This window comes from Pipra filicauda, unplaced genomic scaffold, assembly GCF_003945595.2.
Source record: "Pipra filicauda isolate LSUMZ 115617 unplaced genomic scaffold, ASM394559v2 scaffold301_size890592_pilon, whole genome shotgun sequence".
Taxonomy (NCBI): Eukaryota; Metazoa; Chordata; class Aves; order Passeriformes; family Pipridae; genus Pipra; species Pipra filicauda.
Window position 1 is genome coordinate 218318 of NW_024104423.1, and position 19808 is coordinate 238125.

The following is a 19808-nucleotide window of genomic DNA, read 5'->3' on the forward strand; positions in this document are numbered from 1 at the left end:
TCAATTTGTGCAGTGCAATTGCTGACCATGGTGCAAAACAAAATGATACTCATCTGCATTGGTTTTCTTTTTTCCTCTAAGGGCCAAACGCAGTGCTAGGAGGCAAGCTGAGTGACTCCTTCCAGTCAAGTGAAAGCTGCAGCGCAGGGAGAAACTTGCCTCAGCTTTCCACTGGGCAGATGTGAGCATAAGGTGCAGTTGGTACTACTGAAAGGTTCAGAACAGCTACTATCCATTTATAGAGTAAAAAAGAGGATCAGTTAAACATGATGCTCTTGGGATTAAAGCTTGCTGCTGGAAATTAATTAAACAGGTCAGAAAAATCAGAATTATCTTTGTTTAGGTAGGAAAATGGTAATTTTGAAAAGTTTAAAAAAACTTACAAAGTTTGTTTCTGGCACTCCTAAAGTACTTGCATTAAGAGGAAAGTTTTTGTCTTTGGTGCAAATCAGAGGAAAAATCATTGATAAAGGAAAACTGTCTTATTAGTCATTACTGTCAAATGCAGAAACCAACCATCTGCAGCCTCCTTCGCATTGGTGAAGTTTGTTTTAACACTCAGCATCTGTTTATATGGATGAAACAACTTTCATAGCTTAAACAGACAAACACATTTGGGGCAGCAGTATTTCATTTCTCATTCTAGCCACTTCTCAGTGGAGGTAACAAAAATGATGCTTTGGCTCTTAGGGGATAGCATTTTGGTGTCTTTTGTGGCTGAAAAAAAAATCCAGCCTTGCCTTACTGAGTGCCAGACTGTTCATCTGTCACCTGTATATTCTTGTATCAACTGGCCTTTCGAATAGTCTACTCATGCCACATAGAGCTGTATTTATCATAGTGGTTTGTGTAGTATATTTTCCTTCTTAAAAATGCAGAACAGCTGTTTATAGCCTCAGAACAAACAATTCCTTTAGCTGAGGGAAGAACTCTCTGTGCTCTGTGCTGTAAGCAGCACAGTATGTTTATAGCTGAAGCCCATCCCATCTGAGGAGATCAGATGAAGACTTGTGCCTTTGTTGCTTAGCTTTGGAATAGATACTTCCTAATAACTGTGTTTCCAGGCAATGAGATGGGGCCTTCCCACAACAAACTCTCACATCCTGGAAACTGAACTGCTTTTGAGAAAAGCAGGCAGAAAAACCTTTCTCTCCACAGAGGAACTCTGAGTCAGTCCCTGTGCAGCTAGGATTGCACTGGGGGAGTTCCGAGCACAGGAAGGAAATTGTGAGTGGAGTTTTAAAGTACCTGGTTTGGGAAGATCTCTTTGCACCTGATTATCAGAAATGATGGTGTTAAGAGATTAAGCAGAAGCTGGCTGTATTTGTAGCAGGAAGAGCAGCTTTAAGAGCAGCTGTTAGTAGCCAAAGATGTACAGTGAACTTGCACTTCACAGCTTGATAAAAGGAGCCGCCTCTGTCTCATTTCCCTGCGTGTTTTCTGAACCTGTGCTGGGGGGCGAGGCATTAGCATGTAGTCAGCAACCACACACTTGTTCAAGGGGGGCTTAGTGTTGTTTTGTCCTTTCTGTCTCATGTCTTTCTAGTTCTCAAAATTGAAGGGACAGACAGGAAGTGTTGTTTTCTGTATTTTCAAAAGTCAAGCATATCATCCACTTTTTTTTTTTTAATGTAATTTCTTGTTGTGTATAAAAGCCAGAGAGGCATTTTTTCTTTTAGAATATTTTTCACTCTTCTCAAGAAAGCTGTGTTCTCTAAGAAGTTGGCTCCAGACTATGTGTGACTCAAGTATTGTTAGATTATTGTTGCCTGTTCTAAAAATGACTCATGGAAATAAACAAAATGAGCCGAGTGCTTAGGGAGACCTAGCTGGCAAGCACAACGTTTTTTTCCCGCCCACGCCAAGTGAGAAATTTTTAAGAATTGGCAGTGCAAGTTTAGTGCTGAGTTGCAAAAGTTGTATCATTTAATTATTACCTAACTGCCCTGGGAGATTGCTAAATCCAATTCACAAATCTTCACAAGCCCAGCCTTCTACCAGAAAGTTTCTCCTCAGGCCCAGAATCTGCTGATGCCCGTGTTGGAATGGTTGGAGCCCTCGTAACGCAGAGTAGCTGGTATTTGTACACTGCTGTAAAGCATTCCTTAAACTGCGTTACAGCAGGGCCCGGTCTCAGCAGCGTATTTTGAGGATACTTTTGGACCTTTCAGGGATAGCTTCCCATTCATCTCTAGCAGTGTGGGTGGCTAAAGCTATGACCTTTTACAAGGAACCTCTGTCTTAGATTCCTGCCTTTGTTGAGGGGGACTTGACCCTTAATTTCCACTTCGTTGATAATTGCTGTAATCAGGGTAGATGGCTCAATTCTTCCTAATGAGGTTATTTTCCTGAAACTTAAGAGGTGAAATATTCATCCAGCTGGGAAGACTACATTGCTGTAGCCCCTTAATAGGCAGAGTGGAACCTGAGTTCCAGTTCTCTGCTCCAGAGAGTGCCTGGATAAAATATTAATAAAGCAGGGGCCGGAAGACACTCAAGCTCAGAGGCATTCATGGGCCTGCTGAGGGTTGGCTCCACACAGAACAGCCCAGCTTCAAAGGAAGGAGCAAGAGCCCTGCTCCAGAATACTCTGAACCTGCTGACAGAGCTTTCACATCTTTGGTGAGGATCAGCAGCAAGAACACAGAAATACCTGCACTGAAAGGAACATTCTCACTGTAGGTTTGTAATTTGACTACCACATCCAGGAGCATCCAGGAGCTTATATAGAAAGCATCTGTTAATTGAGAAAGCCTTAAAAAAAAAAAATCCTGTAGGTGGGGGCTGTAAGGCAGAAATGCTGCCTGTTTCATAGATCACAGTGACACCTTTTAGATCTGCTTTGTAAGTAGTTTTGTAATGAATTGTATGAGAATTGCAAGATTCTTGGGCAATACAGTATCTGTTGTGCCAGGCGCTCTTGTTTGACACTGAAACAGGAAGAAAACCAAACCATACCAGGTGAAGCTGTACAGGCAGACATGTCTGACATTCCTGGAGCCAGGCGTTGAGGCATGGCAGTTCCACAGACACTGTCCAAATATCAAAGCCAGCAGAGTCCCCAAGGCAGCATCATTTGTGAGACAGGTGAATTCCCACGGGCAGGTCATTAGCAGCAGAACATCTGAAGACAAGCCAGCATGCTGACAGTCAGAGAGACTCAGCTCTGCTGAACATATCCTAGAGCACCAAGGTGACATATAAATCACTCATATCCCCTGGAATGCATGCAGCAAAGCAGGAATGCCAATTTTCGCAGCAAAAAGTATATAAAAAAACTACCTCATCATTTTAATTTGCTGTTAAGACTTCTGAAAACATTTCTATGCTGAGCACTCAAAACAGTGAGGATTGTCTGTGGTATTCCACCACATTTCCTTTAAGTGTACACCATGTTAGTTTGCAGCAACTTTGTGCAGTGTCACTGAGACTATTCGGCTTGGTGAAGCCAACCAGTCCATCAAGAAAACTTATAAATAGTCAAGGAAAAGGAGCAAACTGTAAGTGGAAAGCACAGGAAAGCAACTTAAAATAAAATGCCCAGTGCAGCTTTAAAATGCATGGAGAATACAAAGTAAAGGGCTCTCCAGTTCTCCAGCTGGACTAAACTGTTTCCTGAGGATACATGCATTTGGAAGTCAGTGTTACCTGCTGATTTAACTAAGTCTTTGTGTTACAGTCCAGTAGTGGATACAGACGTATTTCACTAAAACTACAAATGCACTTATGGTCTCAGTTTGGAGATGGGAGGAATATGCACTCCAGTGAGAATTGCTCAGCAGGTACACGTTGGCTGCTGGTTGCTCCCAGATAATGGCACAGAGTTCAAATCATCAAGTTACAAGGAATACCTGGGGGCAGTCTCCTGTCATCACAAGGCAGACTTGTGCTTGAGCCAACACCAACTTTTTGCAACATACTCTGGAGACTTGAGACAAGATGCAGAACAGCAGCTCTGCCAATTCTTTGTATATGGGAGACTTCAAAGAACATCTTGCAACATGTACTACATAAGCAGCTTTTAGCATTTATTTTGCTATCTTGATTGTGAAAAAAAGGAACATTACTAAAATTCTTCAGCAAAAAGGAACAGCACATTTGAGAGTATGCTTTAGGTATGTATGTGTATATGTATATTCATGTGCATATATATAAATAGATAGAGAGAGTAATATCCAGGAACATGAAGAAAACTGTGTGATGGAAAACAACTGCAGATATGTCCCAATAAAGCCTACCTCTTATGTAATGCCTCGATGCTCTTTTGCTTTCCAGGGAACACAGCAGCACTAAGCCAAAATTTTCACTCTCTTCTTCACCACCTTTTAAACTGCAGTTTCTGGCTTCTCAGTCAGGCTTACATGTATATTTTAAGTGTTCATTCAGTTTCAAGCACTGTTTCATAAGCTTTGTAGTACACAGAAGTTATGCCAACAGAGTTCTTGTCCATCTTATTTGCTCAGTCACTGCCTTGATAATATTTCAGTTGCAAGGGACCTGCAACGATCATGTAGTCCAAGTGCCTGACTAATTCAGGGCTGGACAAAAACTAAACCATGTTGTCAAGGGCATTGTCCAAACGCCTCTTAAACACTGACAGGCTTGGAGATCCTGAGATGACCCCTCTGCTCCCCCAGCATGGCAGTGACAAAGCCCACAGACTTGGGACCTAGATCTGCAGGGCTTAGCCTGGGACTGCTGCAGCAAGCCTCTGTCTGCTCCACGTGCACACAGAACAAGGGCCATCCATGCCCAGGAGAGCTGAGCTGCTGAACATCTCACACTGGGGATGCGCTCCCCTCATCCATCCTGCTGGCACACAGTATGATTCCCAGTGACCGAAAGGGCGGGCAGCCATCCATCCCCACGGCCCTGGTGGGTCACCCCTCCTTGTGGGGTATCAGAGGGGCTTGAAGTCCAAGATGTATGGGAGCATGGGGAATGCACAGAGGGTTCCATGGAAAGTAAGTCACCACTGCCATGTGGGGACAGCACTTGGCTGCTTTATAGACAGAGATCCTGTAAGTACTTTTTTGGTTTTTTGTTTTGTTGGTTTTTTTGTTTGCTTGTTTTGGGTTTTTTTATTGTATGGTTGGTTCATTTTTACCAATTATTGGCCTTTGCATTTGTCCTGGTTCTGACCAGGACAGGGTTAACTTTGGCAGCAGCCAGGAGGGGCACAGCCAAGACCCTGGGGTTATTCAATACCACCTCCCCTCATGGGCAGGGGGCACAGAAGGGGGGGGAGTTTCTCCAATTTTGGGGGGTGTGCGGTGGGGTGGCGCCAAACTGGCGTGGTGACAATTGCATGTGAATTGTTCACCTGTCTTGTACACACACTGCTAGTTGTATTGTTGCTGTTACTGTTTGCTTTTTCATCTCATTGCTGTTTCCACTAAATTGCTCTTAATCTCAACATGCGATCTTTACCTTTTTGTGCCTCCAACTCTCCTCTCCATCCTGCTGCAGGAGGAGGTGGGGGGGAAGTGAGGAAGCAGCCAGTGGACTGGAGTGTTTAAATGTGAACACTAAATTGGGGAATACCTTTCCTGCACCAGAAGAGCATTGCAGAGCACGAGTGCTGGCTAGAGCACTCGGCCTCCCACCAGGGCCTGGGCTGGAGGAGGGAGGCTACTGCCAAAACAGTGGGGCCTTATCAGAAATTTATGGCCAAATCTGCCCTGTCCTTTAGCCAGTTCTAGGCTGAGCAGTTCAGGTTATGTTGCTTATTCTCCCCAGACCACGTACATATGAAGTATCATCAGAGATGGGGAATTTAAGGTTAGGGAACAGCAAGGCAGGAAGGAGAAGGAAAAGAAGGCAGCAGGGAAAGGTTGGAACAAAAGACTTAACTAGGAAGAAGACACGAGGTGCGTCAACTCCTGGTGCTGGGGCCAGAGTGGCAGCCACCCGGTCCTTAAAGCAGAATTCAGATGAATTCAGACTAAAGCCGAATGTTTAGTCAGAACCATATCTTTCTGGCACACTTCCTTACAAGCAAAGGCTTTTGTAGCACTCCCAAGGAGGTGGTTTAGCATTGCTTCTAATTACCCCAATGCACAGCCCCATCCAGAGCACTACACGCAAAAGCCATTACCGCAAACCCTCGCTCTCCTGTAGCTCAACATCTGCTCTCCCACTGAGCCACGCTGCTGCCACAGCCATTTGGCTGGGGGCCTTCCCACCATGTACCAGCCTGGTGCCTCAGTCTGAGCTGGCAACCACTTTGGCTGTGAAGAAAAATCCCCCCCACAGGGTTACAGTGCTGGCATTTGTCTGCTAATATTTGCTCCAGCTCTTCTGCACGATTAGAGGGGTCTTGGGCATCTCTGAGAGAGACAGAAACATCAGTGTGGGTTTGATTAATTTAAGGTAAGGGGAAAGGAGGAAAAGCAGTGGGTATTGTCCTGCTTAGGAAACATGCTGCACCCCTGCCAGACAGAAGACCCTGACAAACTGTTGCTCTGCCCAACAATGAAAACTCTGAAACCATGCAGCACATGGGGCATCTGCCCAGAAAACCCTTCTGAGCAGCCAGCTGACTCACTGCTCAGCTCACCACTGGTCTGAGAGCTCAGCCAGCAACCAGTGGGAATGTACACATCCTCCCCACCAAAACGGTGCAGGGCTGCAGGCCCTCGGTGCACCAACTGCATGACATGATTCCAGAAATTGTGTCCTGCACAGAGAAAGTGCCCATTCCTGGAAACTCTTATTCTGTTCTTTGCATATCTAAACCTGTTGCTCCAAGTCAGAAAAATTCATCCACCAAGAACAAAATCACCCCAGCAAGAGTCCATTAGGGTAAGATGGACAGGAGAAACAATGCCAGCTCAGAAGTACTTTTGCAACAGCTCCAAACATTGGGCAGACATAGGACATGCCACCCTTTTATTGCCTGCACTGGCACAGTCACTCACACAAGGAAGCAGTGAGACCTAGGAGCGAAAGATGGGCAGGAAGGAGAGTGTGGTGTGAGGAGTGAGTGCAGAGTGTGAGCAGAGTCATGGGGGAAACCAGCAGGAATGCAGGAGACAATATAACTCCAGCAGTAAGCTCTGTGTCCAGGCACAAGGAGAGCGAGTGGGTGCTGGGCACAGCAACACAAATGACACCACAGAAGAACCAAAAGGCACAGCATTGCTGAAGCTTTCATGCAGATCTGTCGTACTTTTACATGTGACTGAACAGTCAAGTTTTCTATGCAGGCTGCTAATTAGTTGTATTTACCAATAACAGCAAGAGACCAGGAAAATCAGTTTCTACTAAAGCCTGAGGCCTCTTTTTCAAGATGGTCTCCCAATATTTGCCTCAAACAATTCAACAAATGTTGTAGAAGACAATACTTTTTGCCTTGAAAGGAAAAAGTTAACTTTGATGGAATTAGGATAAAACTCCAAATTAGGGCATTTACCAGAGCTCAAACTATGCAGTTACAACATTTTCTTCAGGGCAGATTGTGCATTCCCAAGTCATGCCTCTGTTACCTGATATTCTATATTACAAGTGCGTGTTTGCCTTTTATTATAGTTATAACCCAGTATTGGTACTGCCACACAAGTTAAGTTTGATGACAGCAATTTTTTATCAGCTGTATAAATACACTGAAGAAAAGTAAACCGAGTGTGAAAGAAAGCAAATGTATCATAGTCCTTAGAAGAGAATTCCATGTTAAACATGAATACAATTTCAATAACCCTGCATTCACTAAATTAGAAATACAATAATGGAATTACCAAACACAAAGTGAAGAGAAATTTTAGTTTAAGTCTGTTTATTGTGATAACATTGTTCCGAACACCAATAAACATTGCACTGAATTGTGGGTTGCTGTACCCAAGACAGTCCAGTCTTAACAAAAACCACTGTATTGGTATGATCACAGATTTGACATTTTAAACACACTACCTTATTAGTGATTGGGTTGCTTAACAATCAAGTATTCCACATCTTCAAGGTAAAAACAAATGACTGAAGAGAGTTTTCCCACCCTCAAAATAAACCAACATTTTAACTTTCATCTGAAAGTAATTAACACTGTAAAAAAATCCCAAACAATTCCATTTTATTTAGTAAATTTTAACTTTGGAAACTAAAACTTCTTTAGGCAAAAGTGACACTTTAAAGGCATCTCAAATTCACTATGTATTTTTGATGGTTCATTATGAATGTGCATTACAGTCATTTAAGCAACTCATTCATATAACAGCATTTTCTAGAAGACTCATCTGAAATATTAACATGAAATCTCATCTCTTTTCTCTTTACCACAAGCGGATTCATAGTTTGCTTCAGAAGTTCCATGACAGAGTTAACACAAGTGTCAAAACTTTTCCACTTGAAAAAAAAATAAAAGGTTTTAGGAGGAGTATACTGATGACAGAAAGCTAAAGAGTCATGAGCCAAGACTGCACATGCAATTGTGTACTGCTGGGAATGAGAGCCCAATCTTTTGAAGTACAAAGATGCTTGGTACAGTAAAAAAAACCAACCAAAACCCAATTAAATCCAGAAATGTGTGCCCCTTGAATTGCTGATCTTTAAGACATTATAGAAATGGGTGATGCCCAAGTCACTAACAAGTTTTGAATTGCAGTGTTCCTTATTTACTCCCAGACAGGTGTCCTTGACTCAGCCTTTGACAGGTTCCAACACTAAGAGGATCTGCATCTTCAACAACACAGTCTTAACAGGGGTGTGCACATGCCTACAGACACATACACTTAGAAGTTCCTCTTTCACAGAAAGAATGATTTAGTTTGCGCTAATTTTAAATCAGTATAGCACAACTTGTTCTCAAACATTAGTTTCAGGCCACTTCTCTCGACTCAGGTAACAAAGGACAGGCTAATGCTTAATTCTTATTTACCCCACTTCACATTAATATTGCAGCACAAGCCTACAGTTAACAGCAACAAGATGTCTTCTCTAGAGTCAGTGAAGTGCCCAGCAGCCCAAATGACGTAGGTATGCAATGACGGGTACAGTGCCCCCCTGTTCTGTCCATTAACAGGGTTAACAAACAGTCTGAAAAGCTTCAAACACAAGCCAGACTTAGAAAAAACAAATAAGCCCTCTGCCCTACTCATATCAGAAATACTCAGCAACACTTAAATTTTATCAAAAAGCAAATATCAAATTGTAGCTGTTACAGAGAAAAAAAAATCTGATTTTTTAACTAAGCAACTTTTTGGACATTCCTACAATGCAAAATGACGTGTTAGCATAGTGAGGAGCTCTCCATGCTCACACAACCACCCAATTTACACCAGCTGAAAGTACATGCATTTGGAGATAAACCTGATATTTTTCCATGCTGATCATTTACTCAAGTCCCCACCTTGAAATCCACAGCTTATCTTTATGACAGCCTGAAAAGATGGAGCTGAAGTGAAGCAAAAAAAAAAAAATTACCACATAAAAAAAAAATTAACCAAGACACAGCCAAACCTTGGTAACAATCTGTCCCATTTGGAAACTCATTGTAGTTTCATGAAGTACTTTTATTTTTAGAAAAGCCGTGTACCAGGGCCACCAAGAGTAAGTTAAGCATGGTAAAGAAAATTTTCACATCCACAAAAGGACTGGTTTAGGAAAGGTTGCTTCACTCCCTTTATGCAAAATAGAATCTTTAGATAGAATATTTAATCTCATAATTAAAATACTTCATTATGTTGGATTGTTATTTATTTATATTTTGAAGTATTTAAGTGACTTAAAAGATCAAATCCCATTGATATTCAAAGCACTTGGTGATCATGAAAATTTCAGTTCTAGTGAAATCTATGGAATAAAAGGTAAGAAAAGGAAAAACCCACATGGAATGATGTTTGTAAGCTTCTGACAGTAAAAACAGAAAAAGAAAAAAAAAAAGGCAGTAAGAGCAAAATATCCTGTGAAATCCACTTAAACACTGAGTAGATTGGTGACCAAGAACCACTGAAAGTATTGTTCATGCAGAACAAGAATGAGGATACCTTTCAATTCACTGACATGCATGGCACACTGTGACAGATAGGTATGGGGTTTTTTTCCCCACTCTCATTCTCCTGTTTTGAAAGAGATTCCATGCTTGCCTCCACTCATTATCCAATGTTTTATAGATACAGGAATACACTACAGTTTTATAAGGGGGGAAAAAAGTAATTTCATTTATATGGTGATCTAGAAATTATTCCCCTGAGCAGTTCACCAACTGTCTAGTGTTAGCTGGTCTAACATCAGAACTGGGGGTTAAGACACTCAGCCTAATAAAGAAAATATTCCTGGAGGGGTGCAAAATCCTCTAAATGCACTCTTCTGCAGGTAGTGAAACAGAGCAAGTTCCTTTCCTACATTCAGCCCACGCAGAAGGCCTGCCCCAGCTGTTCCTGAGAAGAGCAGCCCTGTGCAGGCACTGCAGCAGGTAGCCACACAAATGCCTTCTGAAGATCACTCACCCTTCCCTGCTCCCACTGGGAGCTGTGCACAGGGAAGAGCTTGCTCCAGAGTCTGTGGAAATTCTGGATGTTGCCCCCTGAAAGATCTTTAATACATGGCCCCAGGAACACACTTAAGGAGTGAGCGACAGGAAGCCCAGAAATCTCAGGACTGACGATTAAATGATGTTTAAATGACTGTAGTCTTTAAGCCCTCCGGGCTGGTGGAATGATACGTTCTCACCATAGTTTTGTCCAAAGGAGGTTAAATGCACTAATTCAACTTAGAAAGCAGCTGCCTTTGCCTTCAAGCACTTTTGGAGAAACACTAGCTGCTTCTACAGCTGACAAACACTACAATCGGAATGTAATTTGTTCACAGGCTCTGACTGGAACCTGAGGAATGACCAGCATGATGTTTATGAATAACCCAAAACTTAAAACAAGCAAACAAAACAAGTCCAAAGAAAAAAGAAAAAAAGGAAAAGGTTTTATTCTGCTCTGCAGCATTTAACCATTCTCACAGCTGGAATCTCACTATTTGGGGTGCATTTCCTTCCAGCTCTTGAAAACCTGCAATACAGAATTCTGGAAAGACCTGCAGTAGACAATTAAAATATTAAATACATAATTTTTTTAGTATTACAATTCCCTGAATATAATCTGTACATACGTTTTACTGGCCTACACAGCATACACACACATACGCATCATCTCTGTGCTGAAAAAGGAAACAAAAATGCCAGTTCCCCAACTTTTACAGAATTGTTGAAGATTTTTCTTGATGGAAATTAACATGACACAGCTCAGCCTGAAAACAACAAAAGCCATATGTGTCTGAAGACAACTTTCATTTTTAACAAGCTCATCAAATAGTTTAAATATTATGTGTAAAAAAAGAAAAGTAATAAGCAGAGTTAGTTTGAGCAGATTTGTACAAGCACAGCCTCGTACATCTAACAAAAGGCATATTTACATCTTAAGAGGAATTTTATGTCTTCAGAGTCTGTCAGACTAGTAAGGTCTATAAATTTTCTGTATTTTAGCTGAGAAAAAGCACACTGGTCTTGGGCTCTGGCTCCTTTCAAAAATGGCCCAATTGCCCATCTGAACATTCAACCACGTTTTTTATTAACAGGTCTGACATTCTATTTGGCAGTTTCCATACACTTTTTGGCTTCATTTTAGAAAATATACTATTAAGACAAATTAAAAAAAAATTAGTCTGTTTACAATAAGGTCTGTACTGATGAGAATGCGAAGTCATATTTTACCTCAGCATTTAGTTGCCCTGAAGCACTTGGGTACCATGACCATCAATGACAGGCCAATCTCAAGTGCCTGAGAACAGGTATATAAAGACAAGCAATAAAGAAACAAACAAACAAAAAACCCACACACACACCAAAAAATAAGACAGTAGCTTTGCATTTTCTTTGTTTCAAACCAATGAAGTTAAAGTGATTTCCTTAGTAAGACTTACGGTACCAATATATAAATTATCATCTTCATTAAGAAAGTTCTTCACATTTAAACTGAAGTTGAGCAGTTGAATATGAAATTCCATCTCCTGGTGAGAAGTACTTTTCAGGCCAGTTCATCCATGTTAAGGTCAGGAAGAGGCTCTCTCCAGTAGCAAAAAGAGCTGAATTCTGGGCACGGAAATGCAGAACTCTGTTCTTTATTAAGCAATGGGAACACGTATTCCACAAGCTCACTTAGTCTGTAATACCTACATTAAAGAAGAAGAAAGACCATTATTTAACAGTCTAGTCGCTGTTCAGCTGTAACCAAAAAGCAGCTTTGGAAGTCTAGACCAGAAAGTTATAGTTGAATAACTACTGCAGAACCAATTTTCAATTTTATTTTGCCAGTTTTCATTTTGAAAAGTTTCAGTCATGTATCCAAAGCTGTAAGTCTGGCAAACAAGGTTTTGCACCTTACATATTACCATATGTAAGAGGAGATCCTGGTCACAAATGCAATTATTTTGTAATCGCATTCTTAGATACTTTCTTTAGTGGAAATAACAAAAATGGTCTTACGAAGATTTGTTTCCCTTAGTCTGTTCTTGGATCAGTTCACCCTTTGGATTCACAGTAAATATTCTGCAGGCTGGAACTCCCACTTGCATGTAGGCATATACATCCTGCAAAAACCATGACCAAAAGCACATGCCTCAACATTTCCTTATTGAATGTGATCCAACAATGAGAAAAGCCGATCCAAAAAGAGTATAGTAGAACTATCTCTTAAAAAAAGTCCCTAAAAAACAGGAAAACACCAAGATACACACCACTCCCCCCTCCCCCCACCAAACCATACACATGCACCATAACAAAACATTCCCCCTGCCCACAAACGCTTAATTCCTGTTCCCAAGCCTGGGACCACAAACATGCACAAAATCTATACCACCCAACACCACTCCTTGTGACAATATTCTTTTTACAATACCCCCCCCCCCTTTTGCTCAGTTACAGTAGCATTGAGCTGCAGAGAAAATACAGGAACCGTATAACAGGAAAAATGACTGAAGACTGCAGAGCACTGCATTAATGTCCTTAGGTCACAAAGCTGCCAAAAATCCTTAAAAATAATTTGGAAAGGTGGCACATATTTAATAAAATTCTGAGAATACTAATGCATCTTTGTAACCTTTCTCATATAAGCCGTTGTAGCAGCTTTTATTTAAAGTATCTACATATGGCTTTTCCTGACCAAACCCATAAAAGCATCAGTGTCCCATTTCCATATTCAAATTTTGATAAACACAAAAAGAAAACCCTATTTATTTTGCTTCTCAAGTACTTCATGCATTTTAACCCTTCAATTAGAAAGGGGCAGACTTACATTGGGCCTGTTTCCAAAAGCAGCATAGAAAGGCTGTTTACTGGGAGCAAACAAATTCTTGATATCGTTCAAACATTCGATTTTGAACTTTTCGGGCTTCTTTTCTATTACTTCCCTAAAATAAAATTTCAACAATCAAATTCCAAGTCATGATTGGATAGAGGGCATCTTCTTTCCCTCATTTATCTGATATTTATATTCCTACTGCTTCCCATTGGTAGTTACACAGACACTGGTAACTAGCTCTCCAAGAATGATACGAGAGACAATCAAACATTCACTGTTTTCCAACATCCGCAGTAAAAAAACAGGTCCATAACCTGTGCATATGCTAAGTATAAATGAGATGGAATTCCCAGTTGTGAATGCAGTTTGTGAACTGCTTTTATTGTAGATGACTACCTGAATCAGAAGATCTAATCAAGTACACATAAGCTTGTCACAACTCCTATCTCTGACAAAAAAGTGTGCAAGGTCCATGACCTTAATGGAATTTGTTGTCATTGCTATCCATGAATGAGTCATTCTTATTAAAAACAAAACCAAAAAGACTTTTCTACTGTTAGCTCCTCCCATCAAGAACAAGTAGAATATGGCTGGTCCAAAAGATCAGTTGAGTTAAACCATACCTAAATGCCATACTGCTTTGAAAGTACTTGTATATGGAGCAATCCCAATATCACAAGGTCCTTTTGCATGACAGTCTATATTTCCCAGCTTTTTTCCCAGCTTTTCTTCTATCTTGTGTAGTAGCACTGCACTACAACCCTTTCAGCTATACTTGAAAAGACTGATATAAACAGAACCTAATAGTAATGAGTCATGGTCTAAAGGAGTAAAGAGAAGGGAAAACAAGCTCCTCTAGGACTGGTAGCCACTTTGTAGCCACTTCTAACATGCTCACACAAACAGAAGCATAAAAGTGAAAGTCAGACAAAACAAATAGTTTATAAATGATCACTAGGGGGACCTCAAGACTCAACAGCAAATCTAGCACAGAGTGTAATGTTTGGTTACAGCTGTAATGCCAAATATTTTTATATCTGCTTTTTTCTCTGAAATGGGGAGAGAATGGATGTATGAAATCCCACATCCTTACCTATGAAAGGCAGAAAACAAACTGCTGGGGGACAACATGAGAGGGCCCCTGGGGAGAATTGTTCCTTTGTCATTCACCCAGTGTAAGTATCCTCTGGTGATATCTGCCATCCCAATGGCACGGGCAGAGCAGTACAGAAACTTGTAGCCATTTCTAGAAAAGAATTATCAACTTAATTCATATTCCTGCTGAAGAGCTTCTTTGCAAAGCTAAGTACACAATTATAGCAGTGTCCAGAGGCACCAATTTAGGTATTGAATTGTTGCAGTGCTCTACACACACAAGGAAAAGACTTTTCTGCTGTTAAAGAATCTGCAAGGCATACAGTAGTTTAAATATATGACTCAATCAAAACTGAGAAACAGGAAATGCAAAAAGAACAGAAACAGTAATACTCAGATGACACAATTAGATGGACTAGACTGTGTTTAAATAAGTGCCACACTGGTTTTATTCAGCTTCTTTCAGACCAGCTACATGTGGAATTACAGCAGTTATTTAAATTATCTGCATCACAAAATAATGGGTGCCAGATCTCCTGCCTTTTTCAGGTTGTTGGCAGAATTTGCAGTGTGGGGTGAAGGACTGATAACAACAAACATTCATTAAGCCCTAATTTTTTCCTGCAGACTTTGTAGGTTCATCTGTTACACAGATTTGTTATACAGTTTCTGCACACACAAAAGACTTGAGCGTTTATGAGCATTTTCAAAGACTTGATTCAATTTGGCAAATAATTCCAAAACTGCTCTTCTATTATGCACTGAATTAAAAAAAAAACACACCAAAAAACCCCACAAAAAATCCTACAAAAAAACCAAACAAAAACCCCCCAAACAAACAAACAAACAAAACAAACAACAAACAAAAAAACCCACCAACCCCCCCAAAACCAACAAAACCAAAACATTCAGGGTATCTCCCATGGACTCCCATGGCCACAGATGAAATTTAGCCACAGAATGAAGGCCAACAATAGATTCTTTGATCACAAATATTTTTGTGGGCAGAAAGACTACTAAAAACAAGGATAAAAGTTGATTATTTTAAGTAAATCCTGAAGTTTTTAACAGTTGATCATCCTGTGATCTTCCTCAGTGCCAAGTACTATTTCTGGCCTCACTAGATTTTTGAAAAAAGTTTGCTAAACAAAGGACCAAATCTGAAAGGTGAGGTAGTATGTAGGTTTATTTCGCCCTAAGTTACCGGACAAAAATATTATAGGGCTACATACTTCTTAGGTGAACAGCACATTTATAAGGCTGTAGTTTACAACACTTTTGAACAAAACAAATACCTCACTGCTGCTGTAGAGAGAAGGCACAGGGGTTGCCTCTGCAGGTCCTTGCAGATCACAAGGTGAGCACAGGGAAATTGCCAATTTGCTGAATTACTTTTCCACTGTTCTACATCATCTTATATCAGAAATGCAACTGTGACAGAAAACTTGAGCCAGGCCACAAACTACTCTTTGTGGCAAGTAGCAAGTTGTTAATTAGGCTTGTTCCAGAAAACGGAATTCATCCTTAGGAGCATTCACTTGAGTTGGGTAGCAAACCCAATAAAACACAAAAATACATATGCTTTGGAAGGACCCAACTTAGTTTTGAGTTTACACTGTACCATGTTCTAAAAGGCTTGTGATCAACCGCAGTTGGTGGAAACATACAGGCATGACTGTTTGAGAAATTACTGGTATTATGTTTCTCTTTCGTAGTCATAAAAATATTACACAGTTCTTAAAAATGAAATGCAGAATCAAACACTTGAGAAGGGAACTAGTAAAAGTGGTAGCTTGCATTCTTTCAAAAGTATACATCTGAGGAAAGAACTTAATTTTGTTTGTGAACGACAGAAGTAGCTCACTTCCCAACATTTAGACTAACAAATTATAATAAACTATCCATTAATAAATTATTAACAACTATTCAATTACCTGTCCATTAATTCCCAAATTCCAGAAAACTCTAATTGTTTCACAGATTACATACTCACTCGTTTATGGAATGATAGAGTTTTGCAATGCCCTGATGAGTCCAGTCCTTGCCAAACTGAGGGAGGATATGTCCTAAAGCATCAGACCTAAAAGCAGAATCAAAGGTAACTGATACTCAGTATATGAGTTTTGTTGAAGACAACCACTAATATACGATTTATAAAGAGTATTTATAGAAATATGTCTGCAGAAAGTCCTAACTATTGCAAAAGTGGGGCTATAACACAAGTCAGTTTCCAAGTTAAGGTATGGCTGCTAAACCTGGAGCAATCTGAGAGGGAACAGTCACATAGTAAAAATCACCATCTTTGCATTATTCTTTTAAAAGACATTTTCTAGCTTGCTGTAAAGGCAAGTACAAATTAAAATCAAAGCAAGACCTTTTTTTCATGATTATTAATGAACATCCTTTAATAGCCATCTTAAAAAAGGTTCTTTATCTTATTTTGAAAAGCAGAGTAGGATCAATAAAGCAAGATTAAAAGAATCAAAGAAAAAAAACCCTCCAAAGATACTTACTTGGTTATTGTTCCATCAATGTCTGATATGATGATTTTATCATTCCAGTTCCAGAGGTATATTGTTCCTGCACAACGGCAAGTTCCTTGATACTGGGTTGTAATACTAAATACAACATCATTAGGGCCATCTCTGAGCTTCAACTTTGCCTTTAGAATAAATAAAAATAATTGAAAATATAAGTTCCCCTCTCTCTAAAATTTTTAGAATCATAAATGAGTTGCAGCAAATGGCTCATATACTCTTCCTTGTCTATCTTGATTAACTCATCAAAAAGTGAACCATGGTTTAACACTGGCACAGTTCTGCTGGCAAAGTCTGCTGCAGTCTGGGTACATGTTTTTTTCCAGAGCTCCTCTATCTGTTTACAGCAGCAGATATTTCACTCTCTGCCTCTTTAATTCTTGCTGTCACAGTAGACTTGCCGCATTATCAAACGGAACTCCCAGTTTGTCAAAGTATGCAACAGTATTTCCTACGTAGTGGGTGCTTTCCTCAAAATTCTTCCCTGATGAAGATCATATATTTAGACAGTAGCAGAACTAACTTTTAGACTGCAATGAGTAAACTGCACACCAGTTTAAATGTATGTTAGACAGATGCTCAGACGTATTAGGCAGGTGTCCAGATCCCAGCATATCCAAACTGCAGAAGCAAGCGTCATCACTTTTTTGGCAACATCTTAATATAGAAGTTTGATTATAAAAAATAATTTCTTACAAAGTTTTAATCTAAACACAGATTCTTAAAAAACACTTTCACACGAAAGTATTTTAACTTTCTTTTTAAATTTTAAATTTCCCCACTCCTTTTTTCTATTGCTAGCATGGTAACCCAAACATAATTTTTACTTTGTGAAATGAACTTATATGTCACTTCTAAAAAGCAGAAAAAAGTTCAGCTCTTAGAATCAGAGTGGAATTAGGGAGCATCCTATGTACAAGAAAGATGTGCCACTTACTATTTGGTCCGAAGACAGTCTAAGTGACTTCTTATAAGATGGAACGTTCCCATGGGGTGGATGCTCTGCTGGGGCAGAATCCATTTTTAGAGATTCCTTCAACTCCTGTGATGCTTCATCACTAGAAGAATCATCTTCTGGAGGTCTAACAGGGCATCAACCAGAATACACGTAAGCTACAGAAAATGCTTCTTTAACAGAGTAAGGTTATTATGCAAGATTAATTTCTGCTTATGTTGAGGATTTGCTACTACCTGAGAGCACAGATAAACAAAGTCCAAGGTCTAGTGAATGCCCAGATAAAGCCAACATATGCCAGTAAGCAAGTAAGACTTGTAGTGCCAGTACCAGTGGAGCTCTAAACATTACTACTCCTAGCTGGCTGCACACATGACGGGTTTAGTGAAGACATAGTGTCAAGTGGTCAATGATGCTATGTTGATGCATTAGGCAAACTGCGGGGGAAAAGGGACACTGATTGGATAACAGTGCTTTGTTTTTAAAAAAAGCTGCCACAGTTTCTACGGAAATTAAACTGGGTGATAAGTTAGTAGAGTAGCTCACCTTTTAAGGTTATTCACAGACTTACTTTCCTGCTCATTAGAGATTTCAAGATTAAAAGCAGTATTTAGTTTCTCTGAAGTATTAAATCACAATATATTAAATTTTTTAATCTTTAAGACACCAACGCTTACAAGTATCTTTGTAAAATCATGGGAGAATATGAATATGCATAATAAGTTACCTAGAATGGGACAGTTTTGTGCTAAGCACTGATAGCTGTCTACCACAATCATGGGCAACTTGTGCACTGTAATTAATGCTATTTTATTGTTTCAATTATTTAATGTTACAAAAAATTCCACATGGTTTAAATTATTTATACAAGATTAGGCTTTCACAAAAGAAAAAAAGAAAACAGCATCTCAGAAACAATACCACTATATTTACAGAGCAGTGTCCCATTGCTAAAGGTTACCAGGTATGTTTTTGTTCTGTCAGTTATGTTATGATTTAAGAAGTAAACACAGTGGGATTTAGGAAATAATTGTAGTGTGTCTGTAGTTCCTATAATGTTTGCTGTCACATTTTTCTGTTGAATTGTTTGCCAAACACATATGGTTCCTCTTCAATAGCTTACAGGAAAATGTTTCTTCCCACAGTACATTCCTACTGAATTCTTCGTTCAAAAAAGAAAAATAAAATAAAAAAAGAAGACACTATTCAGTCCACAAAATAAGTCTTCAGACAGGAACGCACCTACTATTAACTTGCTCTTTTATAGTTGCTGGCAGCTCATTTGCTCTTTGTGTCTCAGTTTTCCCCTCTTTCGCCTCTGGTATCTAAAGAAACATGATAATAAAGAATATATTGACATCTTAAACATTTTAAACTGATCTGACTGAATTCGTAGTTTTAAGCAAACAGCTACTAATATAGTACATAAAGGATATTAAGTCTCAGAATTGCTCATTCTGCAAATTATTTAACAAAAAGATGCTTATGAAGAAATGATCCATTAAAGCTTTTTATTATTTCAGGAAACAAAACTCTGTGTGTCAAAAATTGAGAACTGCTAGTTTAACATGAGTAATTTAGCATTAAGGGGGCCGTCAACCTCTAAGCTTATAAAATTCACATTTTCGTGGGGAGGTAAATTTAAGGCCCATACTCAAGGTTTAGAAAGTATACTTTAGTTTAAAATGGTGTGTTTCAGCACAAAATCTGTGATGCAGCACAGCACCTACTTATTTATTTGTGTGCACATTCCAAAAACATACTGTAGTGACTGAAGTGTAGCTCTGACTACTGTTTATGGCTTAGAAGAAAGAATTTTAAGAACATTGTGCAACAGCTGAATACAATAAATTTTGTTGAAGTAACTAGTAACACCAAATATTAATGCAGTATTTAAGGCTAAATAAACAGATGCAGCTACGGCTACTGCAACATTGAGTAACT

General features: G+C 39.6%; 1 protein-coding gene across 2 annotated transcripts in view; it reads right to left on the minus strand.

Moving 5' to 3' along the window:
- Positions 1-7757: 7757 nt before the first annotated feature.
- LPIN2 (lipin 2) overlaps positions 7758-19808 on the minus strand; it is a 46083-nt gene continuing 34032 nt past the window's right edge. For both annotated transcript variants that reach the window (XM_027711336.2, XM_027711335.2), the window contains exons 13-20: positions 19107-19189; positions 17847-17991; positions 16886-17034; positions 16366-16452; positions 14371-14523; positions 13272-13386; positions 12464-12567; positions 7758-12150 (exon numbers count right to left, since the gene is read on the minus strand). In XM_027711336.2, coding sequence (XP_027567137.1) covers positions 12006-12150; positions 12464-12567; positions 13272-13386; positions 14371-14523; positions 16366-16452; positions 16886-17034; positions 17847-17991; positions 19107-19189 — 981 coding nt within the window. In that variant the 3' untranslated portion in view covers positions 7758-12005. The remainder of the gene's footprint in view (positions 12151-12463; positions 12568-13271; positions 13387-14370; positions 14524-16365; positions 16453-16885; positions 17035-17846; positions 17992-19106; positions 19190-19808) is intronic.